The sequence below is a fragment of the Microcaecilia unicolor genome, chromosome 3 (genome assembly GCF_901765095.1).
Source record: "Microcaecilia unicolor chromosome 3, aMicUni1.1, whole genome shotgun sequence".
Lineage (NCBI taxonomy): Eukaryota > Metazoa > Chordata > Amphibia > Gymnophiona > Siphonopidae > Microcaecilia > Microcaecilia unicolor.
Window position 1 is genome coordinate 267,561,736 of NC_044033.1, and position 25,319 is coordinate 267,587,054.

At 44.6% G+C, this 25,319-nt stretch overlaps 1 protein-coding gene across 1 annotated transcript in view; it reads left to right on the plus strand.

Moving 5' to 3' along the window:
• Positions 1 to 6,993: 6,993 nt before the first annotated feature.
• The window catches only part of SFT2D1 (SFT2 domain containing 1), a 112,997-nt gene continuing 94,671 nt past the window's right edge, over positions 6,994 to 25,319 (plus strand). Inside the window, exon 1 of the mRNA XM_030198079.1 lies at positions 6,994 to 7,259. Coding sequence (XP_030053939.1) covers positions 7,197 to 7,259 — 63 coding nt within the window. The 5' untranslated portion in view covers positions 6,994 to 7,196. The remainder of the gene's footprint in view (positions 7,260 to 25,319) is intronic.

Here is a 25,319-nt window from a genome sequence, read left to right on the forward strand (position 1 = left end):
ACAGGAGGACCTTGCGAGACTGGGAGAATGGGCGTGCAAGTGGCAGATGAAGTTCAATGTTGACAAGTGCAAAGTGATGCATGTGGGTAAGAGGAACCCGAATTATAGCTACGTCTTGCAAGGTTCCGCGTTAGGAGTTACGGATCAAGAAAGGAATCTGGGTGTCGTCGTCGATGATACGCTGAAACCTTCTGCTCAGTGTGCTGCTGCGGCTAGGAAAGCGAATAGAATGTTGGGTGTTATTAGGAAGGGTATGGAGTCCAGGTGTGCGGATGTTATAATGTCGTTGTATCGCTCCATGGTGCGACCGCACCTGGAGTATTGTGTTCAGTACTGGTCTCCGTATCTCAAAAAAGATATAGTAGAATTGGAAAAGGTACAGCGAAGGGCGACGAAAATGATAGTGGGGATGGGACGACTTTCCTACGAAGAGAGGCTGAGAAGGCTAGGGCTTTTCAGCTTGGAGAAGAGACGGCTGAGGGGAGATATGATAGAAGTGTATAAAATAATGAGTGGAATGGATCGGGTGGATGTGAAGCGACTGTTCACGCTATCCAAAAATACTAGGACTAGAGGGCATGAGTTGAAGCTACAGTGTGGTAAATTTAAAACGAATCGGAGAAAATTTTTCTTCACCCAACGTGTAATTAGACTCTGGAATTCGTTGCCGGAGAACGTGGTACGGGCGGTTAACTTGACGGAGTTTAAAAAGGGGTTAGATAGATTCCTAAAGGACAAGTCCATAGACCGCTATTAAATGGACTTGGAAAAATTCCGCATTTTTAGGTATAACTTGTCTGGAATGTTTTTACGTTTGGGGAGCGTGCCAGGTGCCCTTGACCTGGATTGGCCACTGTCGGTGACAGGATGCTGGGCTAGATGGACCTTTGGTCTTTCCCAGTATGGCACTACTTATGTACTTATGTACTTATGTAGTTGTTAGCTAGATGAGAACATCTGGAAGAAGTTGGAAAGCAGTGGGCAAAACTGATAGCTATTTTAAGGTTAACAAATCTTTATGCATGCCAGATAGAATGGTATATCAAATATAAAAATTGGTTTTCTTATATTTTGTTCTTGTGATGATTTATACTGTGCCAAAGCTGAAAACTCTTATCTCTTCAATCTGGTTGATAATAAAAAGAGCTCATTGTGAACACTATCCACCCTAAACGGCTGTTTTGTGGCTATACATGAGGAATTGTGATATTGAATAAATAAGTATATATTTTTGTTCCTAGTCATGCATCCAAAGGTTATATAATCCTTTGAAGAAAGCCAGTTAATCATTTAACTTATTAGTGGAATATATGTGCCATCACTCCTGGGCGGATGCATTCCAGCTGAAACTCAATGCGGAGAAAACACAATGTCTTGTACTCACCTCACAACACAACAAAAACAACTACTCCACAATAACCACACCATACTGTTCTCTTCCCATCGCACAAAATCTAAAAATTCTCGGAGTCACCATTGACCGAAACCTCACACTAGATGCTCACGTGAAGAACACAACGAAAAAAATGTTCCACTCCATGTGGAAACTCAAAAGAGTAAAACCTTTCTTCCTGAGATATATCTTCCGTACTCTGGTACAATCAATGGTAATAAGCCATCTGGACTACTGTAACGCACTGTACGCTGGCTGCAAAGAACAAACCATCAAAAAACTCCAAACAGCCCAGAATACCACCGCCAGACTCATATTTGGAAAAACTAAATATGAAAGTGCAAAACCCCTAAGAGAGAAACTTCACTGGCTCCCACTCAAGGAACGCGTCGCGTTCAAGATTTGCACAATTGTACACAAAATCATTCATGCAGATGCCCCAAGCTACATGCTAAACCTTGTGGACCTGCCTCCCAGAAACGTCATAAGATCATCCCGCAAATTTCTTTTTTTTTATTTTATTTTATTTATTTATTAATTTAAATCATTATTTCACAACAAATTATAATCATGTAATAGGCATTTACATCAGGAAAAGAAAAAAAAAAAGGAAAAGTAAAATTTATAGCCATTTTGTCCACTAAAAATAAAGAAACATTGGTTCCAAGAATAAAGAAATAGATATCAAAAACAATTAAGTAAGTCCCACCAGTTGCTACCTAGGGGTTACTGATCCCAGCCTGCTATATTATGGTGGGCATATAACATTCATATCTACTCTAGCATCAAGAAATTCTTTTAACTGTTTAGGGTCAACAAATTGAAATTGTTTACCCTCAAGCATTAAATTACAAATACAAGGAAATCGTAAAGTGAAATTTATTCCCATGGCCAACACTCTCGGACGCATTTCCAAAAAGGCCCTGCGTCTAACTTGAGTGGGTCTTGAGAGATCAGGAAAAACACGGACCTTTGATCCCATAAACAGGTTTTCTAAGTGTCTTAGGGAAAGTCTTAATATTGCATTACGATCTGGCTCCAAAGCAAAAGTAACAAGCAACATAGACCTCTGTGTAACAATCTCCAGTGAGCTCTCTAGGAATGAAGTTAAATTCATTCCATCCCCTTTCCCTGGGAGATGTCCATCACCCCCTTGTGGGTTCCAGATATAATAGGCCCGTGTTATGGGGGGCAATGAATCCTTGTCCATTCCTAGAATGTCCACAATATATTTCTTAGCCATTTCAATCGGTGAAATTAAAGGCGACTTAGGGAAGTTGAGAAACCTAAGATTAAGTCTCCGAATCTGATTCTCCAGGTATTCTGTCCGTTTATGAAGAAAAATATTATCCTTAATCAAAGCTGACTCCAAAGTTCCCCTCTCTTGTAATTTAATATGTAAATTTTCCAGTTTCAAGGCCTGTTGTGCTGATGCCTGTGCTTGAAGTAGCGCAGCTTGAGAAATAGTTTTAATATGTTCAGTATTTTCTTTTATTGAAGGTTGCATAGAGACCTGAATATTATGCACCATGTCCCATAGTGACTCAAGTGTCACAATTGCAGGTTTAATCACGCCTAAATTTCCAGGAAAGGGTTGAGTCTGAATACCAACTTGCGAAAGTTTAGAAACAATTTCCAAAGGAAGTACCTGAGAGGCTGATTGAAGAAGTGTTTCTTTCAGTTGGATTTCATTTTCTATCGTCGCAGACCTTCCCTCGAGCAGGCTTGGCTGAGCGTTTACGTTCTCCTTCCCTGCTTGGGCTGCCGGCGATTCCCTTCCGGGTTGAGGCGGGGCAATGCGTTCTACAGGGCTCAGAGAAGCCCCGTCGACGCTTTCGATCGACGCCGATGCGTCGAGAGCGGCAGAGGGGGTCGAAGTTCCCCGAGGTCCCGGTAGTTGCTTCGGGAACTGAAGAGTCGATTGCCGTAGCGCCGAGGACGTTTCAGGAGCCGAGGAACGCTCCTTAACTTTCCCCCTCCGTTTCCCCATCAAAGAGGTTGCAGAAGCGGCGAAATCAGCAAAAAAAACTACAGAGTCACCTCAGCAGCTAACTCGGGTGCAACCAGTCAGAGCGCCATCTTGGAACCGGCCATCCCGCAAATTTCTTAATCTGCACTTCCCCAGCTGCAAAGGACTAAAATACAAGCTAATACACACCACCACCTTCTCTTACATGAGCACGCAGCTGTGGAATGCACTACCTACATCCCTGAAAGCTACTGACGAAATAAATAACTTCCGCAAATCTTTGAAAACACATCTCTTCCATAAGGCTTACAAAGCGAACCCATAGCCTTACAAAACTACCTTACCTTCCACCCCGACTAATACCTGCCATCTCTCTTCCCTTACCTAATCTTTGCACACCACTAAATGTATCTGGTGTAATGGAATGATTATGTCATAACCATACTCTGTAAGACACATTGAGCCTGCAAATAGGTGGGAAAATGTGGGATACAAATGCAATAAAATAAAAAATAAATAAATCACCATCCAGCTGGGATAGGCACATGTCTTAAAAGGTGGAGGATAAAGGATTTAAAAAAATTATCCCACATTATCTCAAGCAAACTTGGGTTCAATGTGGTTTACATTTGAAAATACAGTGAGACAGAATAAAAGAATTCAGTTATATCATGGGAGCATGTAGATGGATATGTCTGAAACATTTAAGAAAGTTGAGATTAGCATAATCATAGCCATAAATATAGACAGTTATTCTAACATTATCACATGCACACACCAGAACAGGCATCCATACACACATTGCAAAAGTAAACAACACCTTCTACAGAGTACATCCAAAACTTCATTTTTATTTTCTCATTTCCATTTTCCAAAATTCCAGACAGCAAGTGTACAGATCAGGAGGACCCAAAGCAGTCCAAAACAAGTAAAGTCAGAAACAATACAGTGTATACCTAATTGGTTCACCACCCTTAGGATTCATCTTTATTTATTTATTTATTTATTTATTTTATTTATTTATTAGGATTTATTTACTGCCTATTTGAAGGAATTCCCTCAAGGCGGTGTACAGTAAGAATAGATCAAACATGAACAGTAGGCAATTACAGCAGTAAAAATATTCGAACAACAATACAAAGTATGGCATGGTATACTACTTGTAACGACAACACAATCGGGCTCATTTTCAAAGCACATAGAGGCATATTTTCAAAGCACTTTGGGAGGCTAAGTTCCATAGGTTTCTATGGAACTTTGGGAGGCTAAGTGCTTTGAAAATATGCCTCAATATGTACTAGAACATTATAATTGGTAGTGACAGGTAAGGCAAAGTTGTAATATATAGATGAGTAAGAAAGTAGGAAGAATTAGAAAGTAATGTGATTGATTTGAAGAAAGTTGCACATGAGGTCAGAGAGATGGTTAAATATTATCTCAGCTAGGGTAGGAGTGGATAAACATGTCCAGCTGCAGTATGTGCAGCCTGAGTCAATCCTTGTGTGTGTGAGTGAGACTAACAAGTCAGTTACTTCTTCCATTAAAGGCTTGGTTGAAGAGCCAAGCTTTCACCTGCTTCCTGAAGTAGAGGTAATCTTGTGTTAAGCGGAGCCTTTCAGGCAATGCATTCCAGAGTATGGGGGCTACTCCGGAGAAGGCTCGCTTGCGGGTATCACATCGTGTAATGTCTTTTGGAGAGGGTGTAGTTAGTGATCAAACATGAGCAATAGGCAATTACAGCAGTAAAAATATTCAAGTAACAATACAAAATATGGCATGGTATACTACTTGCAATGACAACACAATATGTAATAGAACATTATAATTGGTAGTGACAGGTAAGGCAAAGTTGTAACATATAGATGAGTAAGAAAGTAGGAAGAATTTGAAAGTAAGGTGACTGATTTGAAGAAAGTTGCACATGAGGTCAGAGAGATGGTTAAATATTATCTCAGTTAGGCTAGGAATGGATACATCTTTGGGTTTAAAAAGCAAAACCATGTGCATGTAAGGGACTGGATAAATAAAGTACAAAGTTTAAAGCAAATACCCTTAATATGTAATACCGGGTAGCAATAATGAAACAGTGATGGAATATTCATATAGCAAGCAGCCTAAGCCAACAAATTTATTTACAACTGAACATAATTAACTTTCTATTAACTTGATGGCTAATAGTGTGCTGTAGTGGACAATGTTGGCACATTTAGACTGACTGGACTTCTGCATGAAGATAACTCTGCCCTCATTATTCAATATCTGTCTTTTATTTTATTTACTAGCCGTTGAGCCCGTAAAAAAGGGACGGGGGGGGGTTTGAAAGGCCCCTTCTGCTCGCCGCTGCAAGGCCCCCCCCGCCACCGCCCCCCCCCCCAGAGTCGCCGCCCCCCCCCCCAGAGTCGCCGCCACCCCTCCACCCGGGCCGGGCCCTCGCTTCGCTATTGAAACAGTGCAGGAACGCAGCACACAGCTCAGCTGAGCTGCTGTCGGCCCTCCTTCTTCTCTGCCTGTGTCCCGCCCTCGTGGGCGAGGGCGGGACACAGGCAAGGAAGGAAGGCCGACGGCAGCTCAGCTGAGCTCTGTGCTGCATTGGCGCTGTTTCTATAGCGGAGCGAGGGCCCGGGTGGGTGGCGGCAGCGACTCTGGGTGGGGGGAGTGGTGGCGGCGACCTTGGGGGGGAGCGGTAGCGACGGCGGTTTCGTCCCTCCCCTTGCGCAGTAGAGACCCTCTCTGTCCCGCCCCGTCATCACGTATTGACGCAGTGGCGGGACAGAGAGGGTCTTTATTGCGCATTTGCGAGTGAGTTTGGTCACTCGCCGTTTATATGTTTGATTATTTATTTGGATTTTGCACACACCTTTTTCAGTAGAAACTCAAGGTGAGTTACATTCAGGGACACTGGGTATTTCTCTGTCCCTGGATGGCTCATATTGCAAGGGCCCTGTTTACTAAGCTGCACAAGCACGCTAATGTTTTTAGCATGCACTACAAATGAGCATGTGCTAACGCTAGAGACACCCATAGAAATATACAGGCGTCTCTAGCCTTAGCACAAGCTAAACCATAGTAGGGCCCTGTTTACTAAGCCGCATTCCACAGAACAAAAAGAAGCAAGTTTCCATATGCCATCTTTTTCTTTTGATGTAGGCACAGGAAAAAAAGATGTTGAATGCTTCCAGTTTCAACTTAATTAATATATTTTTTTAAATTGTACTTATAAATAGTAAGTCTGATTGTCTCATAACACGATGTCTGTTTTGGTGGCCCTTTACTAGGTGAAAACATCACTGCATGAATACAGGGAGTCCCTATAGCCAGCCCCTCCAAATGACACAATGATTTAAAAAGTAGAACAAATTAGTACTGTAACCGATGAAATCAATACTTCTTCTGTGTACATCCATATGCTGCACAAGCCAGCATGTTTGAAAATATAAGTGAGATTAAATAAAAATGCTACCAGCAATAAAGAACGACAAAGTGGATGCAGCAGCTCATAGGTTTATTTGCTTTGTTTTGAACGTAGTAGATGACGACTGCGCGGGGGGGAAGAGGAAACAATGATTATCCTAAGTGGCTTCAACCTTTGACGTCATCCCAGCTCCTGTTTCCTCCCACCGCCTTGCTTGGCACGGACCTCCACGGACAATCTTTTTGTGCCGGACTTCCGCTCAGTGCAGTGGCGGCGAGAGACAGACTTCCTGTTTAGGTTTCACTGTGGCAGCTGAGACGCTAGAAAGTGTACAGTTGAGGGAGGAGGGGGGCGTGAAAGAAGCACTTTAGTGCCTACGCAGCTCCTTTGGTGGTAGCAGGCTCCGGGCCGCGGCGCGCACCATGGACAAGCTTCGGAGGGTGCTAAGTGGTCATGAGGACGAGGAGCAGGGGCTGACAGCTCAGGTACTACCAGCCGCTGCGCACACATCTGTTTCCTTGCGCGAGCTCTGCAACCTAGGGCGCTGCTGCGGCTCAAGCGGTTGCAGCAGCCAGGGAAAGAGGGCTGGAGGCGGCTCTTATTATAGCACGAGGCAGCAACTAATGTGCAGTAAGTAGCCTGCTAGCCAGTGCCTCTTAACAGGGAGTTCCCTGGATGAAAATTCTACAAATGTAGAAACCGACAAATGCGGAGAGCACATGACATTCTTTCCAGTGTCTGTGTATGTCGATATTGTAATTTCTTGTTCATATCTGACCTGAAGAAGAGGGCTCGGGTATCTGAAGGGTTCCCTTCGTAAGCTAATCAAAAAATGTGTTATCTTATTTTCTTTACTATATATTTTTTTTTATTTCTGTTTATTACCCTTAAAGCTTGTCAAAAATGTATCAAGTTAGGAAAATAAATTCCTGGTCAAGGAAAACTTCAGGATGGTTTCCCAGAGCACCCTTCTACCAATGATTCAGAAAAACAATTGGTTATGATCTCTGTACTTGAAGGATGTATATACTCGTATCCTGATGCTTCCAGCCCACTGGAAGTATCTCCAGTTTCGACTGGGAACGCATCACTACTGGTACCGTGTTTTGCCTTTTGGCCTCGTCAGCTTCTAGGGTATTTACTAAATGTCTAGTGATAGTCGCAGTGTTGCTACGCAGACTTGGAGTCTATGTGTTCCTTTACCGTGACAATTGGCTGGTGAAGAGCACGTTGGAGGATGGTGCTCAGGAGTCCATACAGAGGACTATTCGGGTGCTAGAGCTATCAGGATTTGTTATAAACTACCCCAAGTCCCTTCTTCGCCTTGCACAACAATTGGAATTAATTGGAGCCCTGCTCGATACGCAGCAAGTTCACGTCTATGTTGCACATTTTCCTTTGGTGATTGGAGGGGGGAGGGATTATGGTTTGGGGGGGCTCTTCCATTCTGTCTTTGCTGATTACAGGCGCGAATATTCTTCGCTCATAAGAGTACAGACCCTTTTTAGCGGCTGTTGTATGTGTATGAGTGGTGGAAGAGAGGGAGGGGGTTCTTTGGTTGGTGACTTCTGCGAAATTGTTTCAGGTTAGAATGTCTATTTGAGGGTGGGTGGGTCGGTATTTTGTATTCCTCAAATATGAGTTTGGATGTTTATCTTTTGTTGTTTATCAGGTTTTCTTCTAATAAAAATTGTTTAAACATAGAGTATAAGTGAAGCAGAAATTACATTATCCCCCTAATTGCATAAAAGTTGCTAATAATTGCACAAATTTGGGCACGTGCCCAATTTGCGCATGTAATTTAATTGACTAATGAGCTAATTAGCACTGATAAGAGGCTTGTTAAGCAGTTATTGACACTTATTAGATTTAATTGGAATATGTGCATGAGTTTAAAAAGGGGGCACAGAAATGGAGGGTCATGGGTGTAACAGGGGCATTTCTAAAATTAACACACGTAGTTATAGAATAAGGGGGGAAACGCGTCTAATTTAGGTGCGTAGGTTTGCACCATGTTTCAGTTGGTGCAAGTGGCCGGTGTAATTCCCAAGCATAAGCGCTGTTCTATAAACCGTGCCTAACTTTAAGCGCAGCTTACAGAATAGCACTTTTTTTGGTGCCATATATAGAATTCACCCCTATGTGTCCCCAAGCCTTTGGCTGGTTCTCTTGCCATTTTGCTGGTTAATATAATCCAAATGCATTCTTAAACAAAAGAGCTTTAAGTCTTCTTCTAAAGACCTGATGGGATGTTTCCATTCTTAAGTATTGTGGTAGATGATTCCAGAGAGATGGACCTAGTACATTAAAAATGGAGTTTGTGGTGGTATTTTGCTTAGGGTATACAGCTGGGAAATCAGAATTACAGGTTCCTGCATGTGATGGAATAAAGCCAGGACTGGGCCACACCTGTCTTGCAAATTTGGAGCTAGTTTTCAGCTCTAGGAAGAGAAGCTGGGGAAAGGTCAGTGGAGGCAGGATCTGTGATTGTTGGTTTGGAAGATGGGGTGTTAAGAATCTGAAAGGAAGTATTGAAATGCGTGGAGGACCTGATTTAGGAAGAGGTGTCCTTTCTCTGGCCCTTGTTCTGTTCTTTTTCCTTCTTGCAGAACTGCCTCCTAGTCCTCTTCCTTGTCCTGCTGTCTCCTTCCTCCCCATTCTATAGGTCATTTTTCAGTTCCCTCTCCAACTGATCCTCTCACACACTATTCTGGGGTATTTGCATGCCATTATACCCCACAGCCAATCCCCTGTCTCATGCCCACAATTTTATGTTGCCTTCCCAGTCCCTCTGATTTCTTCTGTTTTATATACAAAGTCCAAGTCGTCCCAGTAACAGCAGCTTTCTCACCACCAGTTTTTTTTTTATCCTTTCCTTTTCCATTATCCTTCTTATTGCACACCAGTTGGGTCTAAAGGTGAGAGAGAAGAGCTGCTGCAAACCTCATAATTTGTGGTTTGAACTGTGTGGGACACCATAGGCGGTCGGTGGCCCAACTGTTTGGGGAGGCTAAGGGGGTGGGGTTAGGGGTGGGGCCAGGGGTGGAGCTATAATCCATAATTGTCTGATAACACACAGAAAAAATAAATAAAAATAAAAGTCGCAATTAATACCTTTTATTAAATTTAGATATTAGATATGTATCACATGTCAAAGAATAAAGTGGTTGCTCAAAGCATATTCTAAGCACAATCGCTCAACTGCAAAACACTATGCACAACTTTGTGCAAAAACACACTCAGAACCTTACTGTACCATAAATATAACACTGGGCAGAACCTAATACACCAATATACCACCCATACGGAAAATGCAGACCGTCAACAATATGAAACAAGGGATCATATCATCACAATTCTCATGTAGAGCCACAAAACACCCTAATTCATGTTTAATGTGGGATAAAATGCCATAAATAAGTAAATAAATATAAACTTTTAATGTTGAGCACCTGATTCTCAAAGTGGACATATTCCAAACACTATAATGAAAATAAAATGATCTTTTCTACCTTTGTTGTTTGGTGACTTTTTCTGATCATGCTGGTCCAGTATCCAATTCTGTTGCTATCTGTCCTCAGTGCAGGTCAGGAAGTCATCCTCTTTAAATATCTCCCTGGCAACCCAGGACCCCCCCCCCCCTCCCAGCAGTAAGGTAAACAAACCATAAACCAATTTCTACAATTGGTTACACAAGGCTAGAGGGCTTTCACTGCAGCTCCTGCTGTGAGGATGGAGGTAAATCAACAATTTAAACCTCTCTGAGCACAGCAGGGGGAGGCTTAGCCTGTCCAAGCCTCTTATACCGGGCGCCTATGTGGTACACCATATAAAGTCAGTTTAAAGTGTGAGTTGGAACCCAGTGGCAGGGGAGGAAGAAGTGCAGGGGGGTCAACTTAGGAGTAACATCAGGAAGTACTTTTTTTTACAGAGTGAATGGTAAATGCTTGGTTGACATGCAGAAAGTTAGGGCTAAATTTGACAGGTATTTTTTATTTGTTACATTTGTATCCCACCTTTTCCCACTTATTAGTAGGCTCAAAGTGGCTTACATAGTTCCAGAGAGGTGGTTACAGACTCCGGTGTGAACAGATACAGTAAAGGGGTACTATTACAGTGACAAGTACAGTAAAGAAGTATCAGTAAATAGGTTGGGTGATTCAGACAAAATGTTAGGGTGTGATCATGCGTCGGAGTTGAAAACTGTCCGTTTCCTGATTAAAATGCCATATTTCATTATTTGGTGTTTGTCATACTGTGGGGTATGGCTTCTTGAACAGGTAAGTTTTTATTTTTTTTTTCGGAATTCTAGATGATTATTTGTAGATTCCAGGCATTTTGGTAGAGAATTCCAGAGCTGTGTGCATATATAAGAGACTTGACGCGTATGTTGATTTATACTTCAGGCTTTTACAGCTTGGGAAGTGAAGAGTTAAGTACATTCTGGCTGATTCAGTTGTGTTTCTAATTGGTAAGTTGATTGGTTCAGACATATAGCTCGGAGCTAGACCATGTATTATTCTGTGAACAAAGGTACAAATCTTGAAAGTGATACGTTCCTTGATTGGTAGCCAGTGTAGTTTTTCCCGGAGGGGTTTTGCGCTTTTAAATTTAGATTTTCCATAGATAAGCCTGGCTGCCGTATTCTGAGAAGTCTGTAGTTTCCTTAGGATTTGTTCCCTGCAACCCGCATATACTCCGTTGCAGTAATCGACATGTGTTAATATCATTGTTTGAATTATGTTGCAAAGTTTCCCTCGGGAAGAATTGTTTTACCCGTTTGATTTTCCACATTGTGTGGAACATTTTCTTTGTAATGGCGTTGGCTTAGGTTGCTGTCAGTAATAATTCTGGGGATTTTCAGGTTATCTTGAGATTGGAAGAGTGTGTTCCGGGGTATGTATGGCAGTGGGGTAGTTTGTAAAATGTTGATGAATAAGGCAGTGTGTTTTTTTCTTTATTGAGTTAGGTAGGTGAGCAAGGACATGAATTGAGGTTCTAGGGGTGTCTATCGACTTAGGAGTAGTGTCAGGAAATAACTCTTTCACAGAAAAAGTGGTAGATACCTAGAATGCCCTCTCACGGAAGGAGGTGATGATGAAAACGGTAATGGAATTCAAAAATGTGTGGGGTATGTGACTATGCCCAACATGACTAGAAAATAAATTGTCTAGGCAAAGACAAGAAAAAGAGCCGCTTATTTTAAGTTTGAGAATATTTCAGCTTCAAGAATAAGTACATAAGTATTGCCACACTGGGACAGACCAAAGGTCCATTAAGCCCAGCATCCTGTTTCCGGCAGTGGCCAATCCAGGTCACAAATACCTGGCAAGATCCCGAAAAAGTTCAATGCATTTTATGCCGCTTATCCCAGAAATAAGCAGTGGATTTTCTCCAAGTCAATTTAATAATGGTCTATGGACTTTTCTTTAGGAAGCCGTCCAGACCTTTTTAAAACCCCGCTAAGCTAACTGCCTTTACCACATTCTCTGGCAACGAATTCCAGAGTTTAATTACACATTGAGTGAAGAAAGATTTTCTCCGATTCGTATTAAATTTACTACTTCATCGCATGCCCCCTAGTCCTAGTATTTTTGGAAAGACTAAACAAATGATTCACGTCTACCCGTTCCACTCCACTCATTATTTTATAGACCTCTATAATATGTCCCCTCAGCCATCTTTTCTCCAAGCTGAAGAGCTCTAGATGCTTCAGCCTTTCCTGTACGTTTTCAAATTCCACTATATCTTTTTTGAGATGCGGCGACCAGAATTGAACACAGTATTCGCAGTGTGGTTGCACCATGGACCGATACAAAGGCATTATAACGTCCTCACTTTTGTTTTCCATTCCTTTCCTAATAATACCTAACATTCTATTTGCTTTCTTAGCTGCCATAGCACACTGAACAGAGGGTTTCAACCTGTCATCAACAACGACGCTGAGATCCCTTTATTGGTCGGTGACTCCTAACGTGGAACCTTGCATTATGTAGCTATATTTCGGGTTCTTCTTTCCCACATGTATCACTTTGCACTTGCTCACATTAAATGTCATCTGCCTTTTAGACGCCCAGTTTCGTAAGGACCTCTTGTAATTTTTCACAATCCTCTCGCAATTTAACAACTTTGACTAACTTTGTGTTGTCAGCAAATTTAATTACCTCATTAGTTACTCCCATTTCTAGATCATTTATAAATATGTTAAAAAGCAGTGGTCCCAGCACAGACCCCTGGGGAGCCCCACTACCCTTCTCCATTGAGAATACTGACCATTTAACCCTACTCTCTGTTTTCTATCCTTTAACCAGTTTTTAATCGACAATAGGACACTTACCTCCTATCCCATGACTCTCCAATTTCTTCTGGAGTCTTTCATGAGGTACTTTGTCAAACACCTTTTGAAAATCCAGATACACAATATCAACTGGCTCACCTTTATCCACAGATAAATGTGTATTTTTTATCTTTGTATTTTTCATGGTACAGGAGGGAAGACATTTGAACCTGGGGGAAAATTCCCCAGAAAGCAGTCTATGAACTTTTTAATTGAATTTATCCACAGCTGAATTCAAGCTTTGAATGTTTATTATTATTGGTTCTTTATTGGACATGGGTCTTTTATTTGTTTTACGTATTGTCAGACTGTGGTATTCTACTAGTTTAGGTGTCCATCCCAGTCCATCTTGTTCTCTGTTCAAGATAGGACCTTGAACCTTACTTCCTGTCCTTGAGGGCCACCAACAGATCAGATTTTCAGGATATCCCTAATAATTATACATGAGAGAGACTTGCATACAGGAGGCTAGTAAGCATGCAAATCTCTCATGCATATTCATTCGGAATATCCAAACCAATGGGTTATGCCACCCAACAAGCAGATGGAGGAAAGGAAGCAGAACTTACCAGTGATATAACCAGTATAAGGTGCAGCCTAGAAATTGTTAATATGCTGGTAGGATCACATAACCCATCAAAGTGGACTAGTTTAGCAGAAATCAAGGGAAGGAAGTTAGCAGGTTAAAACAAAATGTTAGCATATCACTTTTCCTGGAAGGACAGTGGTTTAGCAGTGACTCCTGTTTCTACCCTGGGTCTGAAGGTTTGTGTTTAGGTGATTACATTCAGAAAATATCTTCCAGTTTTAGCAGATTTTGTCTAAAATCCTGGGAATTTAAATACAGAAGGACTGGGAAGTTTCAGTTTGTATCCAGGGTCATGTTTGCATACAGATATTAAGTACCAGACACAATAATACTACATGTTCCTGCTTTCCTGTTGTTAGCTAATTGAGCGAAATTGTCTGCTGCCAGTAGAGGAGGGAGACATTTATCCTGGTGTCAGAACTGTAATGATTCCAGATGTGCCCCCTGTGGCTTGAAACTAGAAAATGTAATAGGTGATGCTGTGTGGTATCCATCTGTCCCTTTTGGTCACAAGAAAACACTGTAAGTAGCAAGTTCAGTTAAACAGAAATATATCTGTTACCAGTGTAGGGCGTTTGTATTGATGGTAATTCTTTTGCAAGCTGTAGAGCATTATCTTGACAGGCACAGTCAGATGTTTCGAGATGATACTTGGAGGCAGTGTAGTTAAGCACAAGGAATGAAGAGTACAGCTAACACCTCATGGGCTCCACTCTTGTTTGCTGTCTATATCTGAGTAACCTGGACAGTCTAATTACCAAAATAACTTATATGTGAAGGCACCACCTATTAGATTTTCTGTCAAAAATTTTACATTTTACCTAGACATTTATTACATATCTGACAATTCCTACTTCTTGTACTTTTATTTTGCTCAAACCTTTTTCACTGGTAACTCAAAGTGAATTATATTAAAGTATGGTAGTTTTTTTTCCCCAGAGGGAGGGGTCCTTTGACTAAGCTGCGTTAAGCACTAATGTGTACCTAATGCAGCTAAAAATGGTGTCTTGTGGTAACTTCAAAATGTGTGCTAACTATGTGCTAAAAAATGTTTCTTTTTTTTATGGGGGCATGTCGGGGGTGGAGAATGGGCGTTCTGCTCTAACCAGTTAGCGCATCTACATTACCATGTGCTATCTGGTTAATGCATGGATACTGCATGAGCTCCTACCGCCTACAAAATGGGTTGTGGTAAGTGCTCCCATGGTAATTTAAAAAAATGACTGAGTGCAAATGGCAACTTCCATATCATCAAGCTGATCAATCCATAGACTGGTGGGTTGTGTCCATCTACCAGCAGGTGGAGATAGAGAGCAAACTTTTGCCTCCCTATATGTGGTCATGTGCTGCCGGAAACTCCCCAGTATGTTCTCTATCTCAGCAGGTGGTGGTCACACACAGCAGCAGCAGCTCTGGCTAGGCCTCCAAGCCTAATTTTTAGGTTTTGTTGAGTGCCTGGGGTTGAGGGCTCTTTTGAGCAAGTGCAAACCTGGTGGTGCCAGGTCCCTCCTTTTCTCCCCCCTCCCGCTGGCTCCGTTAAAAAAAAAAAAAAAAAAAATTTTAAACGTCTTTAAAGGCGTTTATTTCGACGTTTATTTAAGCGTCTATTGCAGCTACTCACTGGGACACCAGGTCGTTACAACTCGGAGCGGACAGCAGGTAATTTTACCTTTTTATAGCGGGCGGGGGTTCCCCGATTCTTCTCCTCGTGGCACATGGCGTCGGAGGGCGAGGGCGCAAAGGGTCGCTCCCCGGGTCGCTTGAGCGCTTCTAGAGGGGATGCGGGGGTCTTAAAGCCTGATTCGCCCTTGTTGGGTGGCAGTTTCGTGACCGATGAATGTCCCGGTCCTTCCTCCGGCGTGGCGGTTTTTCCCGCCATAAACGCCCATCCCCCGCTCCTCGCCTCCGCCATTTTGGCCGGCCACGCGGCTCGGACGGCTTCTTCTTGGGCCGCCCTTGAGGTTGGAGACATTAATGCCATGAACGCCCTTAATTTGGGCGACGGCACAGAAGCGGCTAAAGTTAAGAGCCGTTCTTCCCGCGCGGCTCCTTCGCGGAGTTTCGCGCCGGACGCCATTTTGGATGCGCAGCAGGCCTCTCCCCCGCTGTTGCGAGCGCCGGTTGAGAGTGCGCCTAGGGCTGTTGCCCAGGCTGCGGAAGTGCACAGTCTGGGGGGTTTCTCCCCCGAGTTTGTTTTGCTGCTGCATCAGGCCTTCCTCATGCACAACGCTGCCCCCGCTCCCTCGTCTGGTAAAGAGGTTGAGGTTCCCAGAGGTAAACGCCCTCGGGTTGATTCCCAGGCCTTGGAGGAATTTGTCTCCTCCGATGTAGATGAGGGCAGCGTGTCTGAGGTCTCCCAACGGTCCTTTGCGGATTCCTTGGAGGAGACGGATCCCCGCTCGGATGGAGCGGATGACCCCTCTGCAGCGCGGCTTTTTCGCCCAGAGGATTTGCCCAACCTGTTGTTACAGGCCATGGACACTTTGAAGATTTCCTCTCCGGAGGACGTCTCTCCCTCAGCCCCTGTTGGCTCTGCCATTATGCTGGGGACGAAGCGCCCGCCTAGAACCTTCCACGTGCATGATGCCATGCACACCTTAATTTCGGCTCAATGGGATGTCCCAGAAGCGAGCCTTAAAGTGGCTAGGGCTATGTCCCGCCTCTATCCTTTGGCTGTGAGTGAACGTGAGGCCTATCTGTGGCCTACCGTGGATTCTTTAATCACTGCGGTGACTAAGAAAACGGCATTGCCGGTGGAAGGTGGCACGGCCCTAAAGGACGCCCAAGACAGGAGATTGGAGGCGGCCTTAAGGTCGTCCTTTGAGGCGGCTGCTTTAAGTTTGCAGGCCTCAGTTTGCGGCTCCTATGTGGCCAGGGCGTGCCTGACTATGGTGCAGCGGGATTCCCCCTCGGATCATTCCTTGAGGGATGATTGGCCAGCCCTGGAATCGGGCTTAGCCTATGTGGCAGACTTGCTGTATGATGTCTTGAGAGCCTCAGCTAAAGGCATGGCTCAGACAGTCTCTGCGCGGCGGTGGCTTTGGCTGAAACATTGGTCTGCTGACCACGCCTCTAAATCCCGCCTGGCTAGGTTGCCTTTTAAAGGCAAGCTGCTCTTTGGGGTCGAGCTGGACAAAATCGTGACCGATCTCGGCACATCTAAGGGCAAGAAGTTACCAGAGGTCAGGGCTCGGGCTAGTGCTCGTCCCGGTACCTCCAGAGGACGGTTTCAGGAAGCCCGTCGGTACCGCCCGGGCAGGTCGGGTTCTTCTGCCCCCTCTTCCTTTAAGAGGCATTTCTCCCCCAAGCAGCGTTCCTTTCGCAGAGACCGCCGTCCCGGAGGTGCTCCCTCCGGTCCTCCCCCAGGGTCTCGTACCCAATGACGGGGTCTTGGTCCACGCCCCAGTGCAGATTGGAGGACGGCTGTCCTCGTTTCTGGGCGAGTGGACCACAATAACTTCAGACGCTTGGGTGCTGGAAGTCATCAGAGACGGCTACAAGCTAGAGTTCTGCCGACCCTTAAGAGACGGGTTTGTACTCTCTCCCTGCAAGTCTCCGGTCAAAGCTGTGGCAGTGCAGCAGACTTTGGACAATCTGATCCGCCTGGGTGCGGTCGTTCCGGTGCCAGAAAGTCAGCTTGGCAAGGGGCGTTACTCCATTTACTTTGTGGTACCAAAGAAAGGAGGTTCTGTCCGGCCTATCCTCGACCTCAAAGGGGTCAATCGGGCCTTGAAAGTGCGGCACTTTCGCATGGAGACTCTCCGCTCTGTTATAGCGGCAGTGAAGGCAGGGGAGTACCTGGCTTCCTTGGACATCAAGGAAGCGTACCTGCATATTCCCATCTGGCCTCCTCATCAACGCTTTCTGCGTTTTGCAGTCCTGGGCCGACACTTCCAGTTCAGAGCCCTCCCGTTCGGGTTGGCTACTGCTCCGCGGACCTTTTCCAAAGTAATGGTGGTCATAGCGGCCTTCCTGCGAAAGGAAGGAGTACAAGTCCATCCTTATCTGGACGACTGGTTGATCCGAGCCCCCTCTTATGCAGAGTGCGGCAAAGCTGTGGACCGGGTAGTTGCTCTTTTGAGCTCCCTGGGATGGATCATCAACTGGGAGAAGAGCCAGCTGCGCCCGACTCAGTCCCTGGAGTATCTGGGAGTTCGATTCGACACCCAAGTGGGCAGAGTGTTCCTGCCAGACAATCGGATTGTCAAACTTCAGGCTCAGGTGGACCAGTTCCTGGTAGCCTCTCCTCTTCGGGCTTGGGACTATGTGCAGCTGTTGGGCTCTATGACGGCCACGATGGAAGTAGTGCCCTGGGCCAGGGCTCATATGAGACCACTACAACACTCTCTGCTGCAGCGCTGGACTCCGATGTCGGAGGATTATGCGGTGCGTCTTCCCTTGGATCCAGCAGTGCGCAAGGCGCTGAGCTGGTGGATGCAGGCAGACAAGTTGTCTGCAGGAATGCCTCTGGTGACCCCAGAGTGGATTGTCGTCACGACGGACGCCTCATTGTCGGGCTGGGGAGCCCACTGCTTGGGAAGGACAGCGCAGGGGCTCTGGTCTCCTGCAGAGGCGAAGTGGTCTATCAACCTCCTGGAACTCAGAGCCATTCGGTTGGCGCTTTTGGAGTTCATCCCGGTACTGGTGCTGAAGCCTGTACGGGTACTGTCGGACAATGCCACGGCTGTGGCCTATGTCAACCGCCAGGGAGGTACCAAGAGCGCCCCTCTAGCCAAGGAGGCTATGAATCTTTGCCAGTGGGCGGAAGCGAACCTGGAACAGCTGTCAGCGGCCCACATTGCCGGAGTCATGAATGTCAAGGCGGACTTTCTCAGTCGCCATACCTTGGAGCCCGGAGAGTGGCAGCTATCTGCTCAGGCGTTCTTGGACATCACGAAGCGCTGGGGCCAGCCGAGCCTAGATCTGATGGCGTCATCGGCCAATTGCCAAGTGCCGCGCTTCTTCAGCAGAGGACGGGACCCTCGATCCCTGGGAGTAGATGCTCTTCTCCAACAATGGCCGACACAAGAGCTTCTCTATGTGTTCCCACCCTGGCCCATGTTGGGCAGGGTCCTAGACCGGGTGGCAAGACATCCCGGCAGGATAATCCTGGTGGGTCCGGATTGGCCCAGACGTCCCTGGTATGCGGACTTGATCAGGCTCTCAATCGACGATCCTCTGCGGCTGCCAGTGGAGCAGGGCCTGTTACATCAGGGTCCCGTGGTGATGGAGGATCCCTCCCCCTTTGGTCTTACGGCCTGGCTATTGAGCGGCAGCGTCTGAGGAAGAAGGGCTTCTCAGACAAGGTCATCGCCACTATGCTGAGAGCGAGGAAACGCTCTACTTCTACTGCTTACGCCAGGGTTTGGCGTATCTTTGCAGCGTGGTGTGAAGCAGGCTCACTTTCTCCCTTCACTGCTCCAATTTCTTCAGTGTTGGCGTTCCTGCAAGAAGGTCTGGACAAAGGCCTGTCGCTCAGTTCCCTTAAGGTCCAGGTAGCGGCTCTGGCTTGCTTCAGGGGCCGCCTGAAGGGTGCTTCCCTGGCTTCCCAGCCAGATGTGGTGCGCTTTCTCAAGGGAGTTAATCACCTGCGCCCTCCTCTGCACTCAGTGGTGCCTGCGTGGAATCTCAACCTGGTGCTAAGAGCATTGCAGAAGCCGCCGTTTGAACCCTTGTCGAGGGCATCTCTGAAAGACCTGACGTTGAAAGCAGTCTTTTTGGTGGCTATCACTTCAGCCAGAAGAGTTTCCGAGCTCCAGGCGCTCTCATGTCGAGAGCCTTTTCTGCAGTTCACTGAGGCAGGAGTGACTATTCGCACAGTGCCTTCCTTTCTGCCCAAGATTGTTTCTCGCTTCCATGTGAATCAGCAGCTCTGTCTCCCTTCCTTTCGTAGGGAGGACTACCCAGAGGAGTACTCTGCTCTTAAATATCTGGATGTGAGACGAGTCATCATCAGATACTTGGAAGTGACCAATGATTTCCGGAAATCGGATCATCTGTTTGTCCTGTTTGCAGGTCCTCGTAGGGGTCTGCAGGCTGCTAAGCCTACAGTGGCAAGATGGGTCAAGGAAGCCATTGCAGCGGCTTATGTGGCCGCAGGGAAGGTGCCGCCTATCCAGCTGAAGGCTCACTCCACAAGAGCTCAGGCGGCCTCGATGGCAGAGGCCGGTTCCGTCTCCTTGGAAGAGATATGCAAGGCGGCAACTTGGGCTTCGGCCCATACATTCTCCAAGCATTACCGCTTGACTGTGGCTGCTCGGGCGGAGGCCCGGTTTGGAGCTTCAGTGTTGCGGTCAGGGATTTCTATGTCCCGCCCTGGGTGAGTACTGCTTCGGTACATCCCACCAGTCTATGGATTGATCAGCTTGATGATATGGAAGGTAAAATTATGTATAATCATACCTGATAATTTTCTTTCCATTAATCATAGCTGATCAATCCATAGCCCCTCCCAGATATCTGTATTGTTTTATTCTGGTTGCATTTCAGGTTCAAGTTTACTCTTCAGTTACTTCAGAAAGACTTCGTGTTCAAGTTTTTTCACTTGGATTCTTCAAGAGTTAAGACGAGTTTGTGTTACAGTGAGCTGCTGCATTCCTCTCCCCTCCGTTTTACGGGGCTGGATTGAGACTTATAATTCTGCCGGCACTCCCTCCCGCTTCGTGCGGCTGTAGGGCAGTTTTGTACCCCTCCCGCTTCGGCGGTGTTCGGGTCAGTCAGCTCCTCCCGCGGTTGCGGTTGCAGGATAAGCCAGATCCCCCCGCATCGGCGGGTGTGGTGTCCCTCCCCCGCTCCGCGGGGATGAGCTGGACGGATTCCCCTCCCCCACTTGTGTGGGGATGAGCTGGGTTAATTCCCCTCCCCCGTTTCGGCGGTGGTGAGCTGGGCAGAGTGTCCCTTCGTGGGTGTAATTCTCTAAGTGCTGAGTCCTGCGGATGGAGCTTTGATATCGACATACTGAGGAGTTTCCGGCAGCACATGACCACATATAGGGAGGCAAAAGTTTGCTCTCTATCTCCACCTGCTGGTAGATGGACACAACCCACCAGTCTATGGATTGATCAGCTATGATTAATGGAAAGAAAATTATCAGGTATGATTATACATAATTTTACCATTAGTGCATGGCCATTAATACAAAACATAGAAAATAGGCCATTTTATAGCCACAGAAAAAATGGCCTTAGCGCATGGGAAAGACCTGTGAAGGGCACCCTAAGGCCATTTTTTGCCATACCTTTGTAAAATGAACCCTCAGTTAGTACTTCGGACAGCAAAGAATGAATTGACTTGTCCAAGCTCACAAGGAGAGTAAACGGGAGTTGAACCCTGGATTTCCTGATTTTGTTTCAGCCCATTGCTGAAAGGTTGTTTCTGATTAATATTCAGTCTATATTGTTTAGCAAAGTGGTTGTGTGTGTGTTCTGAAACCTTTTAATGAGGGTAATTTTAAAAATAATAAAAAAAAAACCCATTTGTGGAAGTATTTTGAATTTCAACAGCAGTCTGTTTCCAAAGGAAATCATGCGATGTGATACCCACCAATAAGCCTTCTCTGGAGTAGACCCCACACTGGAACGCACTCCCAGAAAGACATTGCCTAACCTAAGATTAACTCTATTTCAGAAGGCAAGTGACAGCCTGGCTTTTCTCCAAAGCCTTTAATGGAAGAAGCAACTATTTAGCTAGTAGGGCAGTGGAGTTGGTGCACCATACCTTGGACCCCGACTCCTCTATTTTTCTACTGTCCGACTCCAACTCCTACTGATGTTATGCTTTAAATTATTTTTTTTTTTGTTCTGGATCTAAAGTACTGGTAAATATAACTTTAGATCCAAGACAGAGATATGTATATATAAGTATAAAATGATAAATTTGACTTTTTTTTTTTTGTTTAAAGCTGGAGTGAGAATTGGTACATTTTTTCATATTCTGACTCCACCCAAAATTGCTCCCGACTCCTGAACTCCACAGCCCTGCTGGCCAGTCACACAAATGAGGACTAACATCAGCTACACATACTGTAGCAGAGCTGCTTACCATACACACTTTAGCTATTTTTGACTCCTTAGGTAACTTTTTCTTAAGTTAGTCACCCATATTTTGTATCTCATTCCTGTTCTTCTATCTTATGCCCTATGCTGTCTAGATGTTTTAATGTGTATTGTGTTAACATTGTAAGTAGCACATTATGCCATAATATGCTTACTGGTGTAATTTATTGCTTATATCCAGATTATACTTGCTGCACACTGCCTTGGGTACATTTCTTCAAAAAGATATAAATAAATCCTAATTAATAAATTACAACTCAAACCATAGGTTAAAATGTCACCCTTGATTTTTCAAGTGAATTTATTTTTTGATTAGTTTATCTTGCTCCTGTTTGTATATACACAGTAACCTCCTCATAAATCTGTGTAAGGGCTATGGATTTCCCTGTGACCTCATGCTTTCCATTTTGAATGTCTGTTTTCTCTCCTAATGCGGTATACAGGTGATTTTATAATTGCATGCATAGGTAGCAACTACATCTGTACATGACTCTATGCAGACTTAGGATTTTGTATATGTGCTCTGAAAATTGCCCTGGAAAAACTATCTACTTGGATTTATACCTTCTTTTTGGGGTGCACAAATTTTCTGGGCTCAATTATGCGCACATGCTTGAATTTTCAAAAGTATGTGTGTAAATGCACACCTTGCCCTAACCCTGCTCTCAGCTGCACATAAAGGTTTACCTGTATATCAGGAAAGCATTTTTTAACACATTGTTTCTGAATGTAAAGCATCTTTACCAGTGGAAATACCTATGAAGATTACTCTCCCTATTATTCATTCTCTTACTGCTTTTGTTTTTCATCTTGCTACTCGTTACTACGGAAACATTCAAAACTGTACCCCCCAAATAGTGCCCTGAATACATTTATTCATATTCAGTTGAAGAGTGATTTAAATTCGAATATCAGTAATCCAGGGCTCTACTGTGCTAAATCTTACTGAAATAAACAATTGATTTCTGATTTCACGTTGCTTCTTTTATTATTTATGTTAAAGCTCAATGCCTTTATTTGTATTCGGTATTCATATTCGACCAAATAATTTTCATTAGCGTATTCAGCCCAATAGTAAAATATATGCTATTTGGTACAGCTCTAGATCATATACAGAAGCATAATTGCTTCTTTTTCTGTTTATCAGGCCTCTTCTGCACATCAGACATCTTGTCTTTCATTCACCATTTGACTTTGCAATGTTAATTATGTTTGTTGCAGATGTTTGTCTGTGCTAGGCTGCTCTTGGGTCTGCAGTCACTCTGCAAGTAATGATGACAAATCTTAAACTGCAGCCATGGCTTTCGCTTTCACTTATGTGGTGGTTAAAAAAATAAAAGTGAAATTATGCTGACTATTGTCTTACAGAGAAATATAGCAAGGCTACTGTGCCTTCTAGAGGCTATGATGTAGGATGTGGCAGAAAGTTCAAGTTTTAAAGTTTTAAATCAATAGGGAAAAGTGTTTTATATTATGGAAACTAAGCTAATTCTCTAAACTGGGGTTTCCTGTGGCTATCAGCTCTGCTGTACACTGATGCTATGGTAAACTCTAGAATAGTCCCTTAACTGCTAGTCTATGGAACTGTAATAGAGACTTAAAATGCTGAACAAACAAAGAAAACCCTAATTCCTTAAACTGCTTTTTCTAAATAAGTAGAGTAACCTATTTAACTCTAAATCTACCTGTGAAGGCACAGGGGGGGTCCTATATGAGAGAGAGAATAGGTGAAGGCATGGGGGGGGGGGAGGGCTCATATGAGAGAGAGAGAATTGGTGAAGGCACAAGGGGCCCTTGTGAGAGAGAGAAATGTTGGACATGGAGGCATAGGGAGATGTTGAAAACTGGGGCACATAAAGAGATGGAGGGGGGATCGACATTGAGAAGCGTTTTGAGGCAGGGGGATATAGGGAGATAGAGTAGATGGAGGGGAAATGTTGGACATGGGGCATAGGTAAATGGACAGGAGAGGCTGGATATTGGGATGGATAAGGAATGAGTTCATGATTTGGGAGGTGGGATTTGAGAGACAGAGGAGATGCTGGATGGGGACATAAAGAAATGGAGAGCAGATGCTGGACACAAGATGAGAGAGATAGGCAGATGCTAGAGAAGAGAGAGAAAGTAAGAGAAAAAGATGCTGGATACAGGGAGGAGATAGAGGGATAGGGAAAGAGGAGGAAACACTGGTCAGAGGGAAAGTGAGCAAGAGGGAATACACTAGATGGAGGAGAGTAAGGGAGAGAGATGCTGGACAATGGGGTTGGGTAAGTTACTGAAAGGAAAGAGAGAGGAAATGGTGGCAAGGATGAGGGAAAGAAATGAAAAGCTGTAGGTACATACAGTAAAAAGAGGGAGATCGAGAAGTGGATAATGAGGAGAAGGAGTGAAATCTTAAGGGGTAGAGGAAATTAAATGAAATAAAGCTGAGAGGGATCATGATGGCTGTAGGAGAGAAAGTGAGGGAGAGAAGTATCAGATGGAATAGAGATCCTAAAATGACTGTTAAGAGAAGATAGCGGAAAGTAGAGACTGAGACCAACATCATTAGAAAAATATAACGTCCAGACAACAGAAGGAAGAGGAAAAAATTATTTTGAATATGTTGATTTTTGGAATTTATATCTGCTAACTTTATATTTTGCACAGTGCTGGGGTAGTTGCAACTCCTTTTTCTCTGGTGTGGTACTGCATGCAGAGGCTTCTTAGGGGTTCAGTTTAATTTTTTTGTATATCTGTTTTCAATTTATGTTCAATTATTCTGTACTCCTGAGGGTCTGCCTATGTCTTATGTGTGCAACTGAGGCATATGCAACTGAGACCAGGTATTCTGTTAGCAATTGGATTCTGTGTAGGGATATTTAGTAATCCAACTAGTTTAGTTTTTCTAGTAGGTGTATTGATGTTCTAGAGCAGGGGTGGGCAACCTGTAGCTTGTAGGCCGAATGTGGCCTTTGAGACCATGGGAAATATACACAGAAAATGTCAACCAAAATTTTGGCAATTTCTAAATACTGTATTTCGCAGTTTGTTTCCATTGTTTTAAATATTTTTTACTTATTTATTTTCTGAGGACAAGCAGGCTTCTGTCTTCTCACAAGTGGGTGACGCCGATTCGGATCGCCCGTTCCTGGATTTGCTATAGTAAAAAAGAGAGCTTTGTGGAGCTCGAGTACCTTCCCACCCCCATTCCCCCCTACAGCAAACCTGGCAGCGAGGGCAGTTGAGGACATCCAAAATTTGGACGTTTCTGTGACGGGGCAGTTGAGGACGTCCAAAATTTGGACGTTTCTGTGACGGGGCAGTTGAGGACGTCCAAACTTTGGACGTTTCTGCAATGGCAGTTAAGGACGTCCAAAATTGGATGTTTCTATGAGAAAGACATCTTTTTCATAGAAACATCCAATTTTGGACATCCTCTACTGCCCCGTCACAGAAACGTCCAAATTTTGGACGTCCTCAACAGCCCCGTCGCTATACCTCAGACACCCCCTTGAAATTTGGCCGTTCCTGCAACAGGGCAGCTGAGGACGTCCATCTTCCGATTTAAAGATGGGCGTCCTTC